Here is a 27,276-nt window from a genome sequence, read left to right as displayed (position 1 = left end):
CGATAGGGCTCTCGATGGAAGTAGCGCAGACAGTGATTTCTTTTGGACGTGGAGATGGAGGAACAGGAAACCTGGAGAAGCAGTTGGAGAAACAGTGTTCGCCCCACTTCAGGATCTAAATTAGCTCATTATGCTAAAAATAAGACCAAAATATTGTGAACCAGTTTAATTACATCATACAGTCGATTGCTTTAGGAGCCAAGCTTAGACAACAACCCCAAATTAAAGCTGCAAGCAGTGATGAAAGGGCCCTTACACCCATGCTCACCGCCACCCACTGGCCTTAGGAAAACAGTGAACAGTGGGTGACATGCATGTAAGCGAGTAAATACGTGCCACACTTCCTGCTGCCAACAGGTGATGCTTTGACTGTAAATGAATATTGCCATGAAGATGTCTTCAGGCCAGGACTATTATCAAACATTAAGTTTGGAGCAGATAGGATATTGTATGCCTGAGTTACAACAACTTCCTGTTTTGTGGCGTTAATCGCATACATTAGCACTTAGCCAAGTGTTGCAATATTTAACGTATTTCTAGCATTTTTGGTACTTTGTGGCATATTGAAATGTGTTTCTGGGAGTGAATAACAGTGTAAAGCATGCCATTTCCTGTTGCCAGCAGGTGGCGCTATGACTAACTGAATACTGTCAATAAAAACGTGAAATTTAGAGAGAAGAGCGCTTAATTGAAATTTTCTAGGTGGCGCTATCAAGCCATTTTGCCACACCTAATTCTGAAACCTATATCAGACGTAAATTCACCACTTCTGATGTGTGTACAAAGTTTCATGAGTTTTCGAACATTAGGCCCTCAAAAATGCGATTCATTTCAGGGAAGAAGAAGAATTGACTGAGCAATTATAATAGAGTCCCTTATAATAAAGTTGACATGGCAACACTGCACGCTCTGCAAAGCAGCCTTTCCAAGTATAAAAAACACCAAGACTCCATTGACTGTGCTTTAGTTCATTTGCTGAGCATAGCGAGTCTTTTGTCAATTTAATTAGGGCCAGAGCACTGATGGTTTGAGGACATTATTGTAATTGCTCAGTTAATTCTTCTTCTCCAAAATGAATCACATTTTTTGAGGGCCTAAACATGCTTAAAAACTCATAAAACTTTGCATGCGTGTCAGAAGTGGAGAAAATTTACATCTGATATGGGTTTCAGAATTAGGTGTGGCAAAATGGCTCAATAGTTTGATAATAGTCCTGACCTGAAGACTCTATGGCAATATTCAGTTACAGTCATAGCGCCACCTGCGGGCAACAGGAAATGACATGTTTTACACTGTGATTAACTCCTCATGGAGATTTAACCAGAACCACATCATATATTGTCAGTCTAATTTTAAGGCCTTAGTGATGTTAAATTGCAAAGATCTTGAGTTTTTGTTGGAGTACGTGTCCGTGGCGGCCTGACAAAGTCTGATGTTTCGCCATGAAAGAGAAAGCTGTTGTAACTCAGGCATACAATGTCTGATCTAGACATCTATATGCCAATATTCAGTTAGTCATAGCGCCACCAGCTGGCAACAGGAAATAGTATGCTTTACACTGTAATTCACTCCAAGATTTCAATATGCCATGAAGTACTACTAGAAACATACTAGAAACACGTTAAATCATGCAACACTTGGCTAAGTGCTAATGTATGCAATTTGTTAATTTGTAGAAGTTAGTCCGATATATAACGAGGGGTTGTGTTAACTAAAGCGTCCGTCATTTACCGCATCTTAAAAATACGGGTGGATAATTAAAAATGTTTTCTGACAAAAAAATAACACAAGCAAGAACATATTTTAAACCAAGCACAGCAATTTTCATTTTACAATGATGTTCCCTCTCTCAGTGCGCTCGCGCGTTTGTGTAGATGAGAGAGAGCTCGCGCAGCACTGAGACAACGGTGCTTTTAAATCAGTGGTTCTCAATCTTTTTTGGGCCAACCCCCCCCTATCCATTATCCAGGTCCTTACCGCCCCCCAAACACCATTAGCCTACATCATGAATCCATTTTCCAAACCGTGTTTTTGTTTTATCCTGAATCACTACGACACACCTATAATAAGAGTTTATATTTTATATTTATATTGGGACTATTAGACTGGTTCGAGTCGGCACCGCTGCGGAGTACAGTAGGCTACTTGCAGTACCAAGACGCCTACAATTTTATTTACCGCTAGAGCTCCAAAAGTTACGGACTGCAGCTTTCATAATTAAAAAGCATGTCACTGAAAGCCAAATAACAGATTTGATTTGACTGAACAGTGGCAGGCAGCCCTTAATTTGTGCCGGAACCTCCGAAATCTGATCCGGCACCTCATTTGGGGGATCTCCCGTCTCATATAACACCAAAAGTGTTCCATGGCGGGTTTTGTGTTTTCCGACACATAAGCAACATATAAAGCAGTGGCTGTCAAACTTTTTTTTAAAGAATGACCTTTTTTTTTTTCCTTTTTTTTTTAATTGACGTGACCAAACCAAGTCAAGCCAAGCATAAGAATACTAAAATATACATAAACAGAACAAGAATAAAAACTTGTAAGTAGCTATAAACAAGCCCAAACAAATTAATTTGAAGCAAAACTGAAAGTAAAAACCGGTGTTCTCAAGCAGCCTCTTGTTCGGCACGAATTCAAATGTTTCCATATTAGCAATGTATTTGGATGCTGAACTTTTATTTACTGTGTCAAATAGGATTTGTACTTCACTCCCGTTTCAATATCAACGAAAACAATCATCCTCTTCACATGAGCAAAAATGTGTTTGGCAGGACCAGTTTCAGCGGTGGTCACGCTGAACGGCACAGATAGAATACTACGGAGTATGTCAAATGAGCAGTGTAATTTTTTATATGTTTGGCTGACGGTATTTTATTTTGATAATGAACAGGCTGCGATGTCAAGTTTGCAATGAATATGTTGAGTGCGCACGCGAGGCATCGGCGCGATCACTTCAACTTGTTTCCTTATACCAGCAGAAACAACTTAAATACTCTGTAATGTACAGATATGAGTAAGACATTATTCGATACTGCGAAGTTTACTTTTATACACTCACACTAAAAACAGAACATTGTGCTTTTGCAAAATAAAGAAAACAGGATGCGCTTTTTGCCATCTCAGTTTCCTTTCCTTGAACTTGTTTGTGGAGCGGCGCACCTCGCAAAAATGAATCAAACTCAGCAGAATATAGGCTACTATTGGGCACAGTTTTTTCTTTCGCTTTGTTAATCAATTAAGTCAAATATATTTTGTTTATTTATTCATTTTAGACTATGCTTTTATGAAAATGCCAACCCATTTTTAAGTCTCGTGACACAGGTTCTGAAAACCTGTGATATAAAGAATACATATAAATTATATAATTACATAAATTATAGACATATAAACTTCGATGACGATGTTTTCTGAAACTTAAGCGTGCAAGTCGCATGCTTTGCATTATGAAGGGAACTTGCGACTACAGAGAGAGTTATTTGTGTTGTTGGATATCGTTTTATTGAAATGCTGTGAGGAGACGCAGAAGAACTGATGAAATATTGGTTAAACGCGTATATGCCCATACACTGGTCTCCACATGAACGCGCTCATGCACAAAATAACTATGAGTTTAAACATCTGATTTCTATGTCGAGGGCTGTTTGTCAGACTTTGTTGGCCCTAATACATAATGCCATGGTGTTTTACGCACAAATGGTCACTACACACCATGAGTATGCCAATGGTTCCCATCACCTTAACGTGCATTTGAACGCAAAACTCCAGATAATCTGCGTCTGCCTATTGAATTTCCTTGATAATTCTGACATTATTATGGCTATTATATTATGAATGGAATAATAGGAATGCAAGATTTGTTGTGACACCTTATAAACCGAAAGAATAAGGAATTGCATAAATCAATTTAATTTAAACATAAAAATGTAAATTAATACATTATTTTAAAAAGGACAAATGAGTAGACATTTAAAATTGTTGTGCAATACTTGTTTTATGTTAAATGTTTGATTATCCATGTTAATTGTAAAAATGCTAAATAAAATAGAACAATAAATTAATAAATATAGTAGACCTATATTAAAAATAAACAGACATGAGACTGTTTATTGACATCTTTAAAACATAGTTTAATAAAGCCAGCATTTAAAAACAATTTGAGTTTTTTTTTATCCATTTGAAAATATAGTTAAAATATGCTATTATAAACTCATAGGGGCAACAAATCAACTTCCGACTCTCTCCCATGCCACTCAAAGTAGACATAAGATGGGCTGTCATTGGACAGTAAAAACGACTATAGGCTGCTATACGGTCATTTCAGCGCTAATGTGTGCACTTAGGTTTTATTACGCATTTAGGAGAGTATTGCAAGAAGCTGCTTACATTAATCTTACTTTTGAAAAAAAAATTATAAATACAATCATGATTTTTCATAAAAAATTATGTTATAATTATAGGCTTAAATACCTTGGTATCAGCTTGTTATCATCAATGGTATAATTACCAACCACTCACAGTCTCAACCACTGTGAGTACAGTGGTTCAATATTAATATTATAAAGCAACGAGAATATTTTTGGAGCGCCAAAAAAAACAAAATAACAACTTATTTAGTGATGGCCGATTTCAAAACACTGCTTCATGAAGCATCGGAGCATAAGTGAATCAGTGTGTCGAATCATGATTCAGATCGCGTGTCAAACTGCCAACGGATGAAATGCACTTGACTTTGGTGCTCCGAACAGCAGATTCGACACGTAATATCATTGCGCCTGCTGCAGCCATGATACGGCAGCAAAGTTCCTTGATTATTACGCCGGAATGAGAGTATAGTTCCTAGCCATATCAGCCTAGAAAATCGCAACTTTTCATTTTCCGTCGGTCTTAGTACACGATTTAACTACAGAAGAGTCAAGTTTTAAATAGGAAAAATATCGAAACTCTTTGGTGATTTTTAAGCGCGATGCTAACGGTCTAATACGATTCAATGAACTATGCTAAGCTATGCTAAAAGTGGTACCGCCAGAAACGGAGATCGGCTGAATGGATTCGAAAACGGTAAAACTCAACTGTTTAACTCTAGGGGAGTTGGAAAATGAGCCTATTTTCAAAAAAAGTGGAGTGTTCCTTTAAATATGTTTTTAGTACCTTTTATGGATCTTGAGAGAGGAAGTGTACATTGCTCCCTATGGAGGACTCACGGAGCCATCGGATTTCAACTAAAATATCTTTATTTGTGTTCTGAAGATTAACGAAGGTCTTACGGGTGTGGAACGGCATGAGGGTAAGTAATAAATGACAGAATTTTCATTTTTGGGTGAACTAACCCTTTAAGTCAATACTTTTTTAATGGCTTGTCAACTTTCCATTCCTCCGCTGCATGGTTCTAGTCAGCGCTGGATTCAAGCCACCACCGGACTGTTGTCAGCGCGAAACACATTTTTGTGCACGTCAATTCTTGTCAGCGCCTGAGCGCTGGCCTATGACTGGAAAAATAATCGTTGCAAAAGAAACGATACATAGTCTAGCTTACATGTTGCGTTAAACTGGCAGATTTTAGAATGTTGTAGGCAATTCTTTTGCAAGTAATTACAAGTTTAATCTTGTCTTGCCTGGATCTTTGGCGTAAACTCGTGAATGCCCCCCAAGAACACCTGAACGCCCCCTTTTTAAAAATCTTGCTTCCAACGCCCCCCGTTGTTCTCTGAACGCCCCCGTTGAGAAACACTGTTTTAAATCCATAACTAATGTGCAAGTTTTCATACAAAATAAGTAGGCTATGTAACATAATTAGGTACTTTAGTTAGTAATAACACAATAACGCAACACATGTAGGCTATACATTTCTCAACACCGAGAATAAATAAATAAACACCTGTTTCTCCAGACTCAGGCTTGTCAGTCACACATCACAGCATTTTCAATCACAAAGCCATATAGCGATTTCAGTTTTATTTAGATTTGTTGTTCAACATTACTTGAGCATTTTATACCCGTTTACCTTAAAGGTGCCCTAGATTCAAAAATTGAATTTACCTCGGCATAGTTAAATAACAAGAGTTCAGAACATGGAAATGACATACAGTGAGTCTCAAACTCCATTGTTTCCTCCTCCTTATATAAATCTCATTTGTTTAAAAGACCTCCGAAGAACAGGCGAATCTCAACATAATACCGACTGTTACGTAACAGTCAGGATCATTAATATGTACGCCCCCAATATTTGCATATGCCAGCTCATGATTGAGGCATTAGACAAGGGCAGCCAGTATTAATGTCTGGATGAAAGGCATTAGACAAGGGCAGAACGTCAGGATGTGCACAGATGAATCAACAGACTAGGTAAGCAAGCAAGGACAATAGCAAAAAATGGCAGATGGAGCAATAACAACTGACATGATTCATGATAACATGATATTTTTAGTGATATTTGTAAATGGTCTTTCTAAATGTTTCGTTAGCATGTTGCTAATGTACTGTTAAATGTGGTTACCATCGTTTCTTACTGTATTCACGGAGACAAGAGCCGTCGCTATTTTAATTTTTAAACACTTGCAGTCTGTATAATGCATAAACACAACTTCATTCTTTATAAATCTCTCCAACAGTGTAGCATTAGCCATTAGCCACGGAACATAGCCTCAAACTCATTCAGAATCAAATGTAAACATCAAAATAAACACTGTACTTACGCGATTAGACATGCTGCATGATGAACACTTTGTAAAGATCCATTTTGAGGGTTATATTAGATGTGTGAACTTTTTTTAATGTTGTTTAAGGCAAGTGCAAGCTCTTGGGGCGTGGAGCATGGGATTTAAAGGGCCATACACCCTGAATCGGCTCATTTCTAATTATGCCCCAAAATAGGCAGTTAAAAAAATGAATTAAAAAAAATCTATGGGGTATTTTGAGCTGAAACTTCACAGACACATTCAGGGGACACCTTAGACTTATATTACATCTTTTAAAAAAAAGTTCTAGGGCACCTTTAAGGAGTCAGAAGTACCGTGACTGCTGTACTGTCCTCGCTTTTGAGAATTCACTCAGTCACTGTCAGACGTGAGAGAGAAAGGAGGGATCAAGCAGGATTTCGATCTGCAGTCTCTTTTTATTAATAGGCTGTACGCATTCGTCAATCATGCCCACTTGCTATTTGGGGAAATGAACCCAGCGCTATGATTGGTTGAGCTCTTTCTTATGCTGGATTAGAGTACTACGCGTGCACAGAGGAGTCACCGGGTTTTTGCGTAGTATAGAGTGACAAATCGTACCAGCGTACTTTGAGGTCAAAATGCGTACCCGCTATGCAAAATGCATACACGTTGGCAGGTCTGTATTTTGTAAAGAATATCTAAAACAAATCACACCTTTAATTTTGTCTGTTGTCAAACCACTGACCTCAGTATCTCAAATGTACACTTTACACTCTTCAGTCCAGTACAGAGCAGCTTCACTCCTGAATCCTGCAGATTATTATTGTTCATGTTCAGCTCTTTTAGATTGGTATCTGATCCAAGAACTGTAGCCAGAGCTGAACAACTTCTTTCTGTTAAGTTACAATCATTTAAACTACAAGAGAAATAAATCACATTGCAGAATTAGATGGAACACATACAATTCATTTTCTGTATACAAATAAAGATATTAATAGATTAATTAAGATATTAATAAAGATATTAAAGATATTAACAAATAAACATATTTTCCATTATTTTTACATGAACAGTAAATATATAGTGAGGAGTGTGAGCTACAATGACATTGCTGTTTAACCCTCTGGGGTCTGAGGATTTTTGGGCCCTGGAGAGGTTTTGACATGCCCTGACATTTGTGCTTTTTTCAGTTGTTCATAAACATATTAATGGAAAAAGTGTCATTACACTGTATTCAGCACAAACTAGGCTACCATATTATGTGAGGAACATGTATGTACATGTTTGTTTTTTGAAGGAATAACGTTTATGCTTGGTTATTGGAAAAACAAAAAACTTAAGTCACTGAAATAAGACCAAAAATATATATATTAAATCTGTGTTCATAAGATTTCTAGGTATTGGAGGTTGTTTTTGCTTCAAAATGATGTAAAAATTTTCCTGCCTGCTCGTTCATATAAAACAATATATTGATTTAGTTTTTGTAAGACACTTTTTGTCAAGAAACACAGTATGCATGGAGGCGTGAATCTTCATGAATAATGCTGTGATTCACACCTGAGAAGACAAAAGATTTGCATAATGAGCTGTAATGACCTGCATATTAGGCTACGTCCACACGAAGCCAGAGCTTACCCTAAACCGATCTTTTTTTTTCCTTGTCTCAAAAAATATCTGCGTCCACACGAAACCACTGAAACAACTTAAAGCAGTGAAGAAGACTTGGAGCATGTGCATAAACCTTGCACGCTGAATACAAACTTTAGCAAAGCTTAGAAATAACACTTTATTTTGGCTCAGTAGCTTCTGCAGCACGAACACAAGCATGTAGAGTCTGCTATTGCTGTTGTGGGTGCTGTTTTGTGGTGTTAGCGCCGTCTGACGGGTCGACACATGGGGTGATGACATCATCGTTTCAGAAAATATACGGATTGCCTCGTCCACACAAAAACGCAAAGACGACGTTTTCAAATTTATCCACTCTGGGACCCGGTTTCAAAAAATAGCGGTTTCACCTTTTGAAAATGCCTGTAATGCAAAGTGTCTGAACAATTATGTTACCTCTATGGCATTTCATATAGGCTTTTAGCTTAAAAGCATGCACATTTGGAGAAATATTGATGGATTCTCATGTTTCTCAATTTTCTATACAGAGGAGTAATATTTATTCAATATTTATTTTCATCACTATGAGCGCTGGATACTGTGTTTCCAATTCATACTTGCAGCCGGAGGGCGCTCTGTGCACCTTTAGTCCACAAATTACTCTAAAGAAGAACAGGCCATGTGACATTCCAGGAACTAACAGAGGCTTCCAGAGATCGCTATAATCATGCCTATAACATACAGATAAACACTTTTCAAGACAATAAATACACAATTGAGACGATGTATATATGTATTGCCTCAGAATTTGCATCTAAATAGTGCTCGCTCCGTGGGCGTGGCCGCATTAGCGGTAATGAGCTGAATCACGGACGTCTGAATTTCTGTTTTCGATTTGACTTAAACATTTAAAACCTGACATTTAAATGTTTCTTTAGACATAAGTCTAATTTTTTTTGTAATTAGTTTTCACTAAGTTACAGTTCATTTTCTGAGAACTATGAGATTGGACTTTGTTCAGAGGGAGACGACAGATCACGCATCATGTTAGTTTTCTTTATTTTAAAAAAAGCACAATATTTTGTTTTTACTCTGAGTGTACACAAATAAAAGAAGATACTCCACAGATTAAAATGGTGTATAACTCTTAATTGTATGTGCAACATTGACAGAGTATTTTGAGTCTCTTTCACACTGGTAAGAAAAAACCGAGGTGGTATCGCCGGCGATACCTCCGACTCGAGGGAGTTAACTAGTATTTTCTTTTTGTTAGTATTTTTTGACAAATTTTCTAGATAAAACAAACATGAATATTGTGATTTGCCCTTTACTAACTGAAGTTCACGTTTTGCTAAAACTATAATGGTATACTATATGATTGAGAATCACTATAGGGCAATGCAGATAAATGCAAAATGTATTAAATGACTTACAGAGCTCTTTTGGAGGTTTTGATGACTGCCAATAATCTAATCAGACACTCGTCTGATTTCTTGAATTTCTGAAGCTCAAATTCCTCCAGCTCTTCCTCTGATGTCAACAACACAAAGGCTAAAGCAGACCACTGGGCAGGTGAAAGGTCAGCAGATGAGAGACTTCCTTTGCTAAGGTGAGTCTGAATCTCTTTTACCAGTGTTTGATCATTCAGTTCATTCAGACAATAGAACAGATTGATGGATCTCTCTGGAGACAGATTATCTTCAAGTTTCTGCTTGATGTATTGAACTATTTCCTTTTTGCTTTGATCATTGCTGTCTTGCTGCATCAATAAACCTCGTAAGAATCGCCGATTGGACTGGAGCGACAGACCAAGGAGGAAGCGAAGGAAAAGGTCCAGATGTCCATTGTCACATTCGAGCGCCTTGTCCACTGCAGTCTTGAGCAAATCAATCATGGCTTCATTTTTGTTTTCCTGTTCTGTAGACTCATGAACAAACACACTTTTCTTGTTGATGTCTAGAAAGAGATGTGCATAAAGAGCTGCAATAAACTCTTGAATGCTCAAGTGAACAAAGCAGTACATGGTACCAAGAATAAGCCCTCTTTCCTCCTTAAAGATCTGGGTACACATGCCTGAATACACTGATGTTTTATAGACATCTATACCACAGGCTTTCAGATCGGTGTCATAGAAGATAACATTGTTTTTTTCCAGCTGATGAAATGCCAGTTTCCCCAGTGAAAGGATGACATTTTTATCCCAGGAAACATCTGGTGTGAATTCTCCATCATACTTTCGTCTGCTCTGCTGGATCTGAAAGCGGAGAAAGTGTGTGTACATTTCTGTCAGAGTCTTGGGAGTGTCTTTAGTATTTGATTCTTGTAGTGTCTCATCAGCTTTTTTCAGATAATTATTTCTTTTTCCCTCTAAAATGTTCTGGAGAACAGTGGCTGAAATCCAGCAGAAGACTGGGATGTGGCACATAATAAAGAGACTCTTTGATTGTTTAACATGATCAGTGATTTCATTGGCCATTTTCTCATCTGTGAATCTTTTTCTGAAGTACTCCTCCTTTTGCACATCACTGAATCCTCTTATCTCTGTCAGCTGATCGATACAGTCAGGAGGAACCTTACTGGCAGCTGCTGGTCTGGTGGTGATCCAGATGAGAGCAGAAGGAAGCAGATTTCCTTTGATGAGGTTCGTTAGGATAACATCCAGAGAGGCTGGTGATGATACATCACACCATATCTCATTATCAAATTTCAGAGGAAGGCGACATTCGTCCAATCCATCGAGGATGAACAGGACTTTGAATTGATTACTTGTAAGGTTCAGTCCTTTTGTCTCTGGGAAACATTGAGATATAAGACCCATCAAACTTTGTTTTTCTTTCTTCTTTAAGTTCATCTCTCTGAATGGAAGAGGAAATATGAAGTTGATATCTTGATTTTCTTTTCCTTCAGCCCAATCCAGAACAAACTTTTGCACAGAGACAGATTTTCCAATGCCAGCAACTCCTTTTGTAAGTACAGTTCTGATCTTCTTGTCTTGTTCATGTGCTTTAAACAAATTTTTGCATTCAACTGGTACCTCTTGTGATTCTTGACGCCTGGAAGCAACTTCAATCTGTCTGACCTCATGTTCGGTATTGACCGGTTCACTGCCACCCTGAGTGATATAGAGATCTGTGTAGATGTTATTCAGAAGTGTGGAGTCACCTTGCTTTGCAATTCCTTCAAACATACATTGATACTTCTTCTTCAGGTTAGATTTTAGCTGATGATTGAAGAACAGCTCATCTAAACACATGAACAACAAACAGACAGTGTTAGTTTTAATTTGCTCTCCTACATTTAAAAGTGACCATCTGACAGATGGTCATGAGTCTTACCTTCTAGAGTATCAGCAGCTTCATCTTGCTTCATCTCTCTCAGGTAGTGTAGTGTGAGATCAAGAACTGCTGATTTGATACGGCATCTATTCTCATTAAAGTCCTTCACAAAGTATTGAGTTTTCTCTTTTTGCAAAATGTTCTTAAATTTTTCCATTTCATTCTTCAGAAATGTTATTATTTTGCCCTCAAGAGCCTACAAACAAACCAAGAAAAAAAACAACAGAAAAACAAAACTGAACAAACTCCACATCCATATTTAGTTACAAATATTTTTTCAGTAATTAAAAATAAGCAAAGAAACCAGTTAGAAGACAAACATGTTAATTAGCTGTCAGTTTTAACAAATAAAAAGTACACAAACACATCTGTTTCTTACATTTTGATTATTTTATGGGTTCTTAAAATTAAATGTAAATGGTCAAAAGAATTCTACCAAGTATTTTTGCAAGAAATATTTAGTAAATTTATTTGTTTGTTATTAATATAAACATTTATGTAAATGTGTTTTCTTACCTGGAAGATCCACAGGAGATTGTCTGTGAAATTCTTGTGGTTCCTGTGAGTCTGGAAGTCTGAATCTAAGGTCTCATATTGAAACCTGTTAGCGAATAAAATAAAATACTCCATTTTCAGAAAACATATTAGAGAAACTCTCTTGCAAAAAGACAAAAAGAAAGAAATATCTGTTTAAGTTCACACTGTGTAAAGTGTAGGATTTGTTTAGCCCCTTAAGCCCTGAAGGCATTTTAGAGTTGTTTTTTCTAAATGACAAATATACACAAAAAGTACACAAAAGTAAAGACTCATAACCTCAAAACTATAGGAGAGTCAAAAGGTAGGTGACGTTTGATAGAACACTTTTTAAGTTTTTAGAAAAAGGTCAACTAGAGTATAGATTCAATCTTATGGTACAGTGAGAACAATTACTGTATTGGCAACAAACTCTGTTCTACACAAAACCTCATGACTGTGTCATACTTCATCGCACCTTTTGATAGAACTGAATAGATACTATTACAAACATTATGGATTTTCTGTCAATTATGTAATGTAGGTAATGTACGTGTATTTTCTAATGTGGCATCTGTATCCTGTGTAACTAATTATTTCAGCAACAAGGGTGATTTGAAACATGTATCTTGCATCGTTTGCTATTGAATGAACTGATTGTTAAAAGTACTAAACTGAAACAAGAACATACTGTTGTGTTTTGGTGACTGAATCAAATGTTCTCATTAAATATCACAATGATCTTGTGTTTTGAAATAGTGATTATGTAGAATGAAAATATGTACAGCTAGAATGAAAGCGTGAGATCAAGTTTTGAAAGAATGACTAGCTGTGTTACAAGTGTGATCAGTTTGGAGTTTTGTACTAAGAGTTTTGAAAATATACACCTTGTGAAAATGGTACCAAAGCAAATAATAATAACAAAAAAACTGTAAATAATGATGTGCCATTTTCTGCAATCAAAGAATGTTTCAAGTTATGAATGTGACAAATGCCACATCCATATATTATTTACAAATGGGCTTCGTGTACAAAAAAACAAGCTCAAATTTAGTCAAAGCCCAAAACAATTATCCTTGTATTCCACTCCATGAGATATGACACATGACTATCTGAGCTTCCCTTTCGTGGGAACTATCGACGCTACGTCGGATGACGTGATGGGAACCCTCTGTATTTTGTGTTCGTGAAGCACCTCTGTATCCAACCAATGAAAAGACGCGACGTCAGAGGCGGGTGACGTCACAAGCTATAAAGCACATCTGAACACAAAGCACGCCAGCTTCTGTTGTCTTCAGCAAGCGCTCTCTGTATCTCGTTTGTCTTATTTATTGTTGTCTGTCTGATACATTCACACAGTGATCTCTTCGTCCGAGGACAAGAGTTTCAAAGCACAATATAAAGACATATAAAAGAAATATTATAGCGGAAAAGCAGCAGTTCAGAAAGTGTGTTCCTCCCTGCCCACGCTTCATTGTGGAAGGGGATACACACGATATGTGTGTTAAATGCCTGGGGGTTGAGCACGCACAGGCGGCTCTCGAGGGAGCCGTCTGTGTGCACTGTGAGCGGCTCACCCTCAGAGTGCTGCGATCGCGTCGAGCGCTCTTCGAGGAGGGCGCCGAGGCGAGTGTTCCCCGCGGGTCTGGTCCCGCTGCTGCCGAGGCACAGCGCAGGCTGCACTCGTGGGGTTCACAGATGGATCTAGCGGAGGGGGAAGAGACGGGCCCTGCCTTATCGCTTCCCTTACCCGCTAGACCCAGTGTCTCTCCTTTGGTGGCGGAAGCACGCGTAGCGGTTTCTTCCCCCCGAAGAGAGGCACCGATGCTCAATATATCTTCCTCCGAGGAGGTTGATGTAGAGGGTGTCGATGATGTACCGCCATCAGCTTTACCAGCTTATGAGGAGCTATTAGAGATAGTGACCAGGGCTGTTGAAAAGTTAAACATCGAATGGCCTGTGGAGAAAGCCGAGTCCAGAGTTAAAAGCAAACTGGATGAACGTTTTCTCCCCCCTCGGTCACTGCCTCAACGCCGGGGTCTCCCGTTTTTGACCTCCATGCCGAGGTATCGAGGTCGTGGAAGAGACCTGTGCAGTATCGGCTGTACAGCCCGCAGACATCGCTGTACAGCAATATTGTTGGCCTAAAAAATCATGGCTATGGGGCGATGCCTCGGGTAGAAGAGACGCTTGCGAGCTATCTCTCGCCCGAGACCGCATCGTCCCTTAAGACCCCGGCGCTGCCCACCAAGCCTCTGAAAACTACATCCAGCTTGGTGGGCAAGGCTTACTCGGCAGCAGGTCAGGCGGCGGCATGCCTTCACACCATGTCCATCCTCCAGGCGTATCAAGCCGACCTGCTGGGGGAAATTGATCAGAGCGGGGAAGCGTCCTTCGAGGCGATTCATGAGCTGCGTAAAGCCACAGATTTAGCTCTCTGGGCCACCAAGGAAACGGCCAAATCCATCGGCCGTTCTATGGCAGCCCTGGTGGCCACGGAGAGGCACCTATGGTTAAATTAATCTGATATTAAAGAACGTGACAAAAACACGCTCATGGACGCGCCGCTGTCTCCTGGTGGCCTGTTCGGCGACGCAGTATCAACAGTCGTCGACAGGTTCCAGGAGTCACGCAAACAAACGGCGGCGTTTTCTAAAATCATTCCCCGCCGCACTCATCCCCCCGAGGCTGCTGGGCGGGAGCAGCCTCGGCCGACAACCAGCTCCTCAGCAACATCTGCACACAGAGCGCAGCAAAAAGCCAGTGTCGCCTCCCGTACTCCCCCACGCAGTGCCTGGGGACCGGGACGGGCGGCACAGGCGAAGCCTTCCGGAGGTAGGGCGGATCTGAGGACCGTCATTATCTCTCGGAAGGCTTCAAAGAAGAAGTCCTGACACTAGTGTCGCAGGACTTCTTGAGGGCAGCCCTCTCCGGGAGGATTCGGATATCGGGTCCTCCTCGGTGCCCTCAGGGGACCGTTCTGCCAACCCTGCCACCAAGTGTGAGTCAGGGCGCAGCGGTCTCCACCGATCCTCCGAGGGGGGTCGGTCAGCACGTGATTCACCTGTCTGCCGGTGCGCCGCGTCAGATGGACGAGCCAAGTGCTCAAAAAACACCAGAGACCAGTCTCGAGAGACTGGTTCCCTTAGTAGAATATTTGGAAGAGTGGAAAAATCTCCCGAATGTTTCGAAGTGGGTGCTGCTCATGATAGAACAGGGCTACAGAATTCAGTTCGGTTCACGACCGCCCAGGTTCAACGGGGTGCTTCCTACTGTGGTAACCCCAGAGCAGTCTCTGGTGATGGAGCAAGAAGTAATGACGCTTTTGCAAAAAGGGGCTATAGAAAGGGTTTCCCCTCCCAGCAAAATGTCGGGCTTTTACAGCCGCTACTTCATTGTTCCGAAGAAGGATGGAGGGTTGCGTCCGATCATAGATTTATGTGTGCTAAATCGATCCGTAAAGAAGCTGAAGTTCAAAATGCTTACACTCAGACAGATCATCCCTCAGATCAGGTCCGAGGACTGGTTTGTAGCGATAGATCTGAAAGACGCATACTTTCATGTATCCATCCATCCTTCACACAGGAAGTTCCTCAGGTTTGCTTTCGGGGGCGAAGCTTACCAATACAGGGTTCTTCCGTTCGGCCTATCCCTCTCACCCTGCACGTTCACGAAGTGCGTGGATGCAGCGCTGGCTCCGCTGAGACTCCAGGGCATCCGCGTGCTGAACTATATCGACGATTGGTTGATATTAGCTCAAACAGAACAATTGGCAGTTCAACATCGAGATGTTGTTCTGTCGCACATGAAGAGGCTTGGGCTGAGGCTCAACGCCAAAAAGAGTGTGCTGGTCCGAGTCAGGTTGCAAACTACTTAGGTGTAATCTGGGATTCCACCACGATGCAGGCGCAGTTGTCCCCTGCTCGTGTGAGTTCCATTCTCGGGGCCGTGAAAGGGGTGAAGTTAGGCCAGTCACTCACTGTAAAACAGTTTCAGAGACTGTTGGGTCTGATGGCAGCTGCGTCCAACGTTATTACTTTTGGCCTCCTGCACATGAGACCCTTACAGTGGTGGCTCAGGACCAAGGGTTTTCCCCGAGGGAAAATCCTTTTCGCATGATCAAAGTCACGCGGCGATGCCTTCGTGCTCTGGTCATGTGGAAGAAGCCTTGGTTCCTAACCCAGGGACCCGTGCTGGGGACTTCTGGTCATCGTGTAATGCTTACGACAGATGCTTCCCTCACGGGCTGGGGAGCGGTCATGAGTGGCCGCTCAGCTCAGGGTCTGTGGGAGGACCATCAGCGCTCCTGGCACATAAATCGGCTGGAGATGATGGCAGTGTTCCTTGCACTAAAACACTTCCTCCCCGACCTGAGAGACCATCATGTGCTGGTCCGTACGGACAACACTACGGTGGTCTCGTATATCAACCATCAGGGGGATTTGCGGTCTCGCCCGGTCTCGCCCATTATCAAAGTTGGCCAGTCGCATCCTCATCTGGTCCAGGGAAAGCTCCTCTCGCTGAGAGCAGCTTACATCCCCGGGCGGTTGAATGTGGGAGCGGACGCCCTGTCGAGGCAGGGCGCGAGACCGGGGAATGGAAACTCCACACCGAGGTGGTGGAGTTGATATGGAAAACTTTCGGTCGAGCTCAAGTCGATCTTTTGCCACAGAGGAGTCAGCTCAGTGCCCCCTGTGGTACTCACTTCAGCACCCAGCACCTCTAGGGCTGGATGCCATGCTACAGACGTGGCCGAGGCTACGTCTGTATGCATTCCCCCAGTCTCAATGCTCCCGGGAGTTCTGGAAAAGGTTCGCCAGAAGAAGGTCGACCTAATATTGGTGGCCCCTTACTGGCCGACCAGAATATGGTTTTCGGACATAATGTCTCTACTGCACGGCTCTCCCTTAGAGCTTCCCCTCAGGCAGGATCTCCTGTCTCAAGTGGGCGGCACGATTCTCCATCCCCGCCCAGAAATGTGGAAACTGTGGGCCTGGCCCCTGAGGGGGCAAGGCTCATAGGAACTGGTCTCCCAACCGAGGTTGTGGAGACCATCCTTCATTCCAGAGCTCCCTCCACGAGGAAGTTGTACTTATACAAATGGAAATTGTTCTCTGTGTGGTGTGAACAGCATAATTTGGACCCGGTCCATTCTTCAGTCTCAGACGTGCTTAGGTTCCTTCAGGAAAAGTTCTCGGAAGGTTTAACCCCTTCCACGCTGAAAGTATATGTGGCCGCTATTTCGGCTCATCATATTCCTGTAGGGGCTCCTCGCTGGGTCGAGACCCCCTAGTAGTACGCTTCCTCCGTGGTGCACTCAGGTTGAGGCCTGTGGTGCGCACAAAGACCCCGACCTGGGACCTCACTATTGTGCTCCAAGGGCTGGCTGAGGCTCCCTTCGAGCCGATAGAGGAGGTGTCAGACAAATTCTTGACACTTAAAACTATCTTTCTTTTGGCTGTCTCTTCTTTGAAGAGAATTGGTGATTTACAAGCGCTGTCAGTCGCTCCATCTTGTCTTGAATTTGCGCCTGGTATGGTGAAAGCCTTTCTGCACACCAGGCCGGGCTATGTTCCGAAGGTACCGACGAGGGTCCCAGGCCCCATTGTACTTGAGGCTTTCTGCCCGCCTCCTTTCGCAAACTTGGATCAGAAAAGGAAGAATCTGCTTTGCCCTGTAAGAGCATTAGATGCGTATGTCCACAGAGCTGCCCTGTGGAGAAAAACAGAACAATTGTTTGTGTGTTATGGGTCCCCTAAGAAGGGGGCCCAGCATCTAAACAGCGGATGAGCAAGTGGGTGGTCGAGGCCATCTCACTTGCGTATGAGACGGTGGGGCGCCCATGTCCTTTGATGGTGCGGGCTCACTCCACGAGAGGTATGGCCGCGTCCAGAGCTCTTCTATCTGGTGTCTCTATGGACGACATTTGTGGTGCGGCTGGATGGTCATCCCAGCACACCTTTATCAGATTTTACAATCTTCACCTTAACATCACTCCGGGGGCCAGGGTGCTACAAGATAGCAGCCAGGCACTTGGAGAGACGGCGTAGTTGGGATTGCGTTCCCATCACGTCATCCGACGTAGCGTCGATAGTTCCCACGAAAGGGAACGTCTCGGGTTACGAGTGTAACCCTTGTTCCCTGAGTAAGGGAACGAGACGCTACGTCACGTGGCCGTATCTCCTGCATACCTGGTGCGCTTGCTTCAGACAACCTACAGAAGCTGGCGTGCTTTGTGTTCAGGTGTGCTTTATAGCTTCCTGATCCGTGACGTCACCCGCCTCTGACGTCACGTCTTTTCATTGGTTGGATACAGAGGTGCTTCACGAACACAAAAGACAGAAGGTTCCCATCACGTCATCCGACGTAGCGTCTCGTTCCCTTACTCAGGGAACAGGGGTTACACTCGTAACCCGAGACGTTTTCTTGTTCATGCACGGAAATCAGAAAAACCACTTGATATTCCGATTGGGTCCTGTGGGTGGTGCTAAATCTGATTGGTCATTGTTTTTCAAAATAAGAGTTTTCCCAACACTGTATTTTTTAGCCTGTAAAATTAAATCTATATGCATGCTATTTGTCACCCAATTATTTGGCTTCACTGACTGAAAAAATCTATTGAAATAGCCTAAATGTAAACATGTTCACGCATTGACAGTTGTCATACAATTTAAGTAATACTTTTATTCTTTGTTTTAGATGTTTTTATTAACTTAAATTCTTATGAATAATACATTTTTTATAATGTCTATTTGTTATTTAAGGCCTGTATGCACATATCGGATTTAGGGGGCAGGACTTAGGGGCTGGGGGCTTGAGTTTATGTTTGGGCCCTACTTATGCTACAAACATCATAGATGTATGATGTATGGAGAAGCACAAATTAAAAAAAAATTTAAATATGCTTTGAGGTTCCTAGAACAAGTAATATGCAACATGCCTTTAGTCAAAGTATAGCGGTAGGCTAATAGGCCTATTACATCATCATTATAATACAATATAATGCAGGATGTGCTCACTTGGTTGAGAGAAGATCAAAACCAAGAGAAAAAGAAAACTGTATTTTAAATTCATTGTTAAAGCTATCTATCCTCTTATGTCAGATTCTTAAATTTAGGCAACAAATTCATGGTTGTTGTAGGCCTATTTTTAAAACGCAAATTTGAACACCATTTTAAATTGAACTAGGCTACACCGAATGCTGCGCAAAAAAATAAATAGTCTGTATCTTAAATTGATACTGTGTTATGTGTATGCCAGGTTAAAGAGATGCGTTTTTAGTCTAGATTTAAACTGACAGAGTGTGTCTGCATCCCAAACAATGCTAGGAAGATTGTTCCAGAGTTTAGGTATAAAAATACACCAATTCATATTTTTTACATTATATATCACGTGATACAACCAAAGCATCAGTTTTGAACTAGATACCATGACTGCAAAACAAGATGTATTGATGAATAATATAGATCTATTTAAAAATGGAAAGCTTTTACATTTTTAAATTCCTTTTGTTTCATCACTATCCATGAAAACTGGAGTTTTTTTTGTTGTTGTTGTTGTTTTTACTTCAAATAATGAACATTGTCTTTTTGCCTTGTCTCACTCTGGGCATGGCAGTGTATTTGAAGTACTTGACTGTTGACCACCACTAACTATTTAAGTACTTAAACACTCTAGTGTCTACAAATCTGATACCCACATTGTAAACAAATGCTGTAAAATTTACAGTATCTTACTGGCAATTTTGGTCTCTACCAAGCCTGTAAATTAACAAGAGTACTGTAAAAACACAGCTCAACTGTAAAAAATGCAAATCAAGAAAATTTACTGTGAATTTACATGTGACGTTTTAGTCCAATCATGGTGATGATGAATCCAAAATAACAAAAGTCAGATTAGTCTTTTTACTGGATACTTGAACAAATAAACTATGTACAAATAAAGAGCAATAAATAAAATTGTTTTTTTATTGTCAATATTTGCTTTCTTTCATCGTTCTTTAGTGTTTGATTCAAGGTTTATAGCATTATACTAAAGTTTTAATGCACGTTTTATAACTTCAAACTTTACCCTGAAGAATTCCTGATCTTGTTCTTTGAACCACACCTGATCATGAACTCCACCCTCTTCCAACACGTACCAGGAAGAGACTGACTCATTATTTCTCTTTTCTGTCATACTGACTCTCTTCTCTCTTGACAAAAGCAATAAAGAATCAGCGATCAGTGGAGAATGAAGAGAAACACTTTCAAGAAGGATTTTTGATTTTGTTTCTGAACAGACAGCAGATCGTTGTGTTTCTCAAGGTGATTTATTTTAAAACCGTCGTTCAGAAAGTTGCTGGAGCTCAAACAGTGAAAATGGCTTCACTAAATGAAGAGCTTTCTTGTCCCGTATGCTGTGAAATCTTCAAGACTCCTGTTATTTTATCATGTAGTCACAGTGTCTGTAAAAAGTGTCTTCAACAGTTCTGGAGAACCAAGAAAACTAAGGAGTGTCCTGTCTGCAGGAGAAGATCCTCAAAAGATCGTCCTCCTTTTAATCTTGTGTTAAAAAACTCATGTGAGTCGTTCCTGAAGGAGAGAAATGAGACGCATTCATCAGGATCTGAGGAGATCTGCCGTTTACACAGTGAGAAACTCAAACTCTTCTGTCTGGAGGACAAACAGCCTGTGTGTTTAAGGTGTACTAATTTACAGAAACACTACAGTCACACATTCAGACCCATCAGTGAAGTGGTTTCATCATATAAGGTAAGACAAATGACTCTTGTTTCACATGTAATTGAAAGTGACATGAGGGTCAAGTAGGGAGTAGGAGAGTAGTGAGTAGTGAACACACACACTACAAACCAATTCACTGTGGCGCACGGGGAGTGATTGGGGGTTTAATGTCTTGCTCAAGGGGCCTCATTTATAAAGCGTGCGTACGTACAGATTTGATCTTAGAATGTGCATACGCATAAATCCACGCCAACGCTCATATTTATAAATTCATTTTTGACGTGGAAAAGTGCTTAGTGCCACATCAGGGTCTGAACAGACACTTTTCCTTGTCAGATTACTGCAGGTTTTTGGAAATCTAAGCTATTTTTGCAGCTCGCCATTCTAAATTAAAGGATTTGGACGATGACTGGTGATTTTTTTGAATGTAAATGACATTACTTATACGTCTTCTACAAGGCAGAGAACTGAAACCATTCAGCTGCGCACAAGTTCAAGATCATTTGTGATTTATAGATTTCACATCTGAAAGAGAGGCGAATGCTCGTTTTCTGTGTGTACGTTTATTCTATGAATCACATGTACGCACATCTGAGAAATGATCATAAGATCAAATGTAGGTCCGTTTTAATGCAACATTTTATAATTATATAAGGCCCAAGGGCACCTCAATCATTTCCTGCCGGTATTGAGAATCGACACCCTTTATCAGCAATAACTTCTGCTAATACATTTATACATTTTCACGCAGGTACAGATAATATTAGATAACCTTTTTGTTTTGCTTTAATAAATGACTTTGTCTTTTACAAACTGTACTTTGTGTTTTCTCAGGCTGCCTTTGTTTTAATTTCTGAATCAATTTAGTATCAGATGTTCACAAAAACAGAAGAAATCAGGATGAGGGCAAATACTTTTTCACAGCATTATATGATCATATCACTGTATTCTCTTCTTCTCTTCACTGTAATCTGGTGTTTTATGTGTTTTTGTTCAATTCTAGGAGGAGCTCAATACAGCACTGAAGTCCTTACAGAAGAAACTTCAACACAATGAAGAAATGAAAGGAGAGTTTGAGAAAACAGTTCAACACATCAAGGTGAGGAAACAGAATCGAGAGTCATTTTCATTACAGCTGTAGGATCACTATATACAGTTATGATCTGATATATTTAATATAATGGATTCCAGTTTATTATTTCTGTAAATGACGAGCAGCGATCTGCTTCTGGATCCGTTATATGTCGGTATCGAGTTTATCTCTGATATGAATGATGTGAAGTGTTGATGTGTGTCGATTGAGATGATTGCAGTGAATGTGATTTGATTTCAGTCTCAAGCTGAGCACACAGAGCTTCAGATTAAACAGCAGTTTGAGGAGCTTCATCAGTTTCTCAGAGATGAAGAAGAAGCTACAATCACTGCACTGAGGGAGGAAGAGGAGAAGAAGAAGCAGATGATGAAGGAGAAGCTGGAGGAGATGAATAGACACATCTCAGCTCTTTCACACACAATCAAAGACATGGAGGAGATGATGAAAGCCAATGACGTCTGCTTTCTGAAGGTCTGATTTCAGATCATTGGTTGATCATTGGTTCATTGATTGAGTTCTTGATGATAAATGGTGTGTTTGTTCTGCAGGAGTTTCCAGTCTCAAAGGAAAGGTGAGTGATCTGCTCCTGTCTCTGGTCTCTCTGGTTCTGATCCAAAGCCACTGCAGTTCTGACTCCTGAATGTTCTTCCAGAGTCCAGAGCTCACAGCCGGATCCACAGATGGCTTCTGGAGCTTTGATTCATGTGCCGCGTTACTTGGGCAACCTGCAGTTCAGAGTTTTGAAGACGATGCAGGACATCGCCCAAAACTGTGAGTCTGACTGCAGAAAGAAAGAAAGAAAGAAAGAAAGAAAAATGACATGCTCCACTAATAATTTCTCAATCCAACATAATCAGTTAGTGAAACTCAACAGACAGTGAGAATAAACTGATTTAAATCAACACAGATTATAAGAGCCGATAACATGAACATGATCAGATGCTGCTGAAGATCAGACACACACTTACAGTTTTTCATCTACAGCAGAAATCTCAACAGATCTCATTGATTTATTGTGATTTTAATTGATGGACACAAATGTCTGAATCACAGATTTAATGTTTGTAGTTGATGATCAAATGAGTGTGAAACTAATAACAGCACTGACAGTGATCAGAGGAACATGTGTTTGATCAACAGTGTCATAATTCATAATAATCTGTGTTGGTTCACTCTTGATCATTATATGAACAATAAAAGCATCTGTTGATTGTGTCTCATCAGCTCCTGTGATTCTGGATCCAAACACTGCGAATCCATATCTCGTCCTGTCTGATGATCTGACCAGTGTGAGATGCAGTGGGAACAATCAATCTCTTCCTGATAATCCAGAGAGATTTGACTGTTCTCTCTGTGTTCTGGGTTCAGAGGGTTTTAACTCAGGAACACACTGCTGGGATGTGAAGGTTAAAGAGAGTCACTGGTGGACTCTTGGAGTAACTACAGCATCAAAACAGAGGAAGGGACGTGATTTCTTCAACACTGATGTCTGGAGTGTGGAGTATAGACAGTACAGATGGGCTCCAGGTTCTAGTTTTCGTGTCAATCAGGATCTTGATCGTGTGAGAGTGAATCTGGACTATGACAGAGGAACGGTGTCATTCTCTGATCCTGTAACTAACACACATCTACACACATTCACACACACCTTCACTCGCACACTCTTTCCATTCTTCAGGTGTTCTGGCTCTCTGAGGATCTTACCGGTCAGTGATCGTTACTCCTATAGGTCTGGATCTTCCTGCTTTCATCATGTTTCCAATATTTAATCCAGATCACATGAGTAAGAGTGCTGTTGATCTGAATATCAGTACGGTGGCTGTGATTGGGCCGTGATGATCACATGACTGATATCAGCACTACAGCAACACTCACACTCTCATATTTCACATCAACAGATCAATAAACAACAAGTTTATTTAATTAGAGTTTAGAAGAAGTTTAAAAAACACTTTACACAATAAGAACAATTTTTTAGACCATTGTAGGATAATGACTTGATTATTTTTAGTGAAGTTTGTCAATTTGCTAAATTTCACATAATTATATATTTTTTTCTAGAAATTGAACCTAATTCTACACAGTTTCAGTGAATTTGTAAATGAATAATTGTTTGTTTCAGTTTGAATGATCATGTGTTCACTAAAATACATGTAAATGATGAACACTTAGAAACTCTTGATTAGCTGCATTTATGGATCTAATTTTAAAAACAAAAAGTCAAAGTTTCTGTGATTCACTGAAATCTGACAAAGACGTTACGTCCCCAGCTAGTCTAGGGTTTAGGGGACAAGTAACAGAATAAATATGGTGTGATGTGTGGAGGCAGCAAGGTGCAATTCCCAACCCAAGGGCTTTAACAAAGACCAAAGGCAACTCAATATCAAAAAACAAGTTCATTTATTATACAGATGTGGGAGGATTAAGGCTTCAAGAGGGGGCAAGGCCAAAATAACAAACATAAACCCTCTATTTAGGAAGAAACTAACTAATCTACAAAAGAAAATAAACCAAAATACAATAATACACTAACTCCCTAACTAGCTTAAACAAGAGAAAACAAGATATAAAGAAAATGGCACCCACCTCTCTACTAACCCTTCCCCAAATGATTAACAAGATAAACTTAGGTAGAGGAAAACAATAACAAAAGTATATACAAAAGGAAAGGACTTACAAAACATAAGGGTTTTTCTGGTAGCACCAAAGTACAACAAAAAGTGTCAACACAATGACACTAAAGAAAAGAATCAATCAACAAGGTATAAGTCGAAAAAACAACTGATTAGGCTTTCTGGGTTGGGAAAAGAAGCCTCATGATGCAGCCCACACACACACACACACACACACACACACACACACACACACACCCACCCACACCCACACCCACACACACACATACACCCACACACCCACACACACACACACACACACACACACACACACACACCCACACCCACACCCACACCCACACACACACCCACACACCCACACACACACCCACACACCCACACACACACACACACACACACACACACACCCACACACACACACACACACACCCACACACACACACACACCCACACACCCACACCCACCACACACACACACACACACCCACACACACACCCACACACCCACACCCACACACACACACACACACCCACACACCCACACCCACACACACACACACACACACACACACACACACACACACACACACACACACACACACACCCACACCCACACACCCACACACCCACACACACACACACACACACCCACACACACCCCCACACACACACACACACACACACACCCCCACACATAAATCTTTTTTATAAATCACAGAGTCTTTCTTTGGTGTAAAATAGTTCCTATCAGATCACATCTAACAATCATTACAGGTAGTAAGTTAGTTTCACATCATCTACTTACTGCTTAATTTAGTTCTTACAACATTGTGTGGAGCTGCTCGATGTTTATTAAGATTAAAAGTGGTTTATTTTGTTTAAAATCTGTATGAGGTGGTGAGAGGGTCTTTACCCACAGACACACGGAGCAAAACCAGCATGAGGCAGAAGACACACAGTAATGATACAAACACTTCAGCTAAAATAATGTTTTTTAATAATGTCTAATTTAATACTTGTTTAAAACAGTCACTTTAGCAAAGTTTGTACTATTTTCTGTTTTTATTTTGATAAATAAAAGAAATCATTTTTGTTCAATAAACATACTGTTATTAAAATATGTTAAATTTAAAAATACAGAAACCAATTTTTTTTTTTAAAAGTAAAGATTCTGAAAGCATTGAAGAAGATCACATAATAATTGAACCTCTGGTGCTCCTTATTTGTGAATCACACTCATCGTCCTCACGGTCAAAAGTGACCGGACACCTGTAACGTAACCTTATTTTTTCAGTAAAATCATTCTAATTCATTTTTGTTTAATAATATTTTTCTTTTTGCATTTTGAGAGGGTTTTGTGGTAATAATTCATATTTATGCAGTAATTAATATCCATTTTTCTTCATAGAAAATATATATATATATTTTTTCCAATTTATGCAGTATTTCAGGTTAAAGGACTTTAACCAGTCCTTTAAAATCCAATTTTTTGAATGCAGATTAACGCCATCTGTAGAGAATATAGAAAGAAAGCATGTAATATCATGGTGTAACCACTAGTTGCCTGTATAGCTCTCTATAAAGCAGCTTGTGAATTGCCTAGTTGTTTTTAGACATAATTACATATTTTTATTAGGTGGAAGATTTGAATATATATAAGTGCTTTTATACTTTATAATTATACTTTTTGTCAAATTTTAGATATTTTTTTGTTAGAAATAGTGATTTGAAGTGTTAGTTTGTTGATTAGTCGAACAGGGGTAGGCAAGTTCGGTCCTAGAGAGCCGCTGTCCTGCAGAGTTTAGCTCCAACCCTGAAAAAAAAACACCCTCACCTGCCTTTAGTAATCCTGAAGAGCCTGATTAGCTTGTTCAGGTGTGTTTGATTAAGGTTGGAGCTAAACTCTGCAGGACATCGGCTCTCCAGGACTGAACTTGCCTACCCCTGATATAGTAGAATTCAATATGCCATCAAACTTCACTAGCAGCAAAACATCATGGACCAGCACCATATTTCACAGTGGGAGCAGGTGCTTTTCTTTATGCACTGCCTTTTATCACCAAACAAATATGACGGATGTGTGCATGACCAATAAGTTAAATTTGTACCTCATCTGAACATATCACATGATGAAGGTCAAAGTTACAGTAAAGTTTTGCAACGTTCAAGCATTGCATTTTGTGGCTTGCTTTTAGGAAGGACTTTTAGTGGATTTTGAGATGTGAAAATCCCAAAGTTCAACTAAATGATGCTTTCCCAAAACTGTGATCACTGCCTCTATTACCATCCTCCTCACTGGATGTGGGAATAATATGTGCATCTGTGCAAATCTTCAACTGTCCCATACTTTTAAATGTTTAATAATCGCCCTAAAAGTGCTAATTGCTCATTTCAATTGACTACTGATTTTTTTATAATCTGTGCAGCTCTCTGGCTTTACCAGTGTTGATGGATGACAAAAAGGATTTAAAAAAAATGTGCAACCTCATATTTATACCCCTGGACAACAGGAAATGGTCACAAACAAAATGAATGATGAATACACTATTCTCAGAGGTGTAAAGTACTTGAGCAAATGTAATTAGTTACTGTACTTAAGTATCTTTTTGGCTACTTTGTAGTTGTACTGAGTATCAAAGATATTGGCAACTTTTACTCTCTACTTGACTACATTTTTGAGCAAGTAAATGTACTTTTTACTCCAATACATTTGTG

General features: G+C 40.3%; 2 protein-coding genes across 2 annotated transcripts; one reads left to right on the top strand and one right to left on the bottom strand.

Moving 5' to 3' along the window:
- Window positions 1-7,207: 7,207 nt before the first annotated feature.
- Window positions 7,208-14,147, bottom strand: LOC125268082 (protein NLRC3-like). The gene is made up of 4 exons (XM_048190191.1): window positions 12,116-14,147; window positions 11,600-11,795; window positions 9,698-11,507; window positions 7,208-7,575 (listed from the first exon to the last, which is right to left on the bottom strand). The coding sequence occupies exons 1-4, from the start codon at window positions 12,227-12,229 to the stop codon at window positions 7,392-7,394; spliced, it is 2,304 nt and encodes a 767-aa protein (XP_048046148.1). The 5' UTR covers window positions 12,230-14,147; the 3' UTR covers window positions 7,208-7,391.
- Window positions 14,148-20,264: 6,117 nt separating this feature from the next.
- LOC125268104 (nuclear factor 7, ovary-like) lies at window positions 20,265-23,851 on the top strand. Its single transcript, XM_048190213.1, has 6 exons — window positions 20,265-20,865; window positions 21,839-21,934; window positions 22,169-22,399; window positions 22,477-22,499; window positions 22,581-22,699; window positions 23,153-23,851. The coding sequence occupies exons 1-6, from the start codon at window positions 20,473-20,475 to the stop codon at window positions 23,695-23,697; spliced, it is 1,407 nt and encodes a 468-aa protein (XP_048046170.1). The 5' UTR covers window positions 20,265-20,472; the 3' UTR covers window positions 23,698-23,851.
- Window positions 23,852-27,276: the final 3,425 nt, after the last annotated feature.

This window comes from Megalobrama amblycephala, linkage group LG5, assembly GCF_018812025.1.
Source record: "Megalobrama amblycephala isolate DHTTF-2021 linkage group LG5, ASM1881202v1, whole genome shotgun sequence".
NCBI lineage: Eukaryota > Metazoa > Chordata > Actinopteri > Cypriniformes > Xenocyprididae > Megalobrama > Megalobrama amblycephala.
Note: the sequence above shows the minus strand (reverse complement) of the source record. Positions and strands in the feature narration are given on the sequence as shown.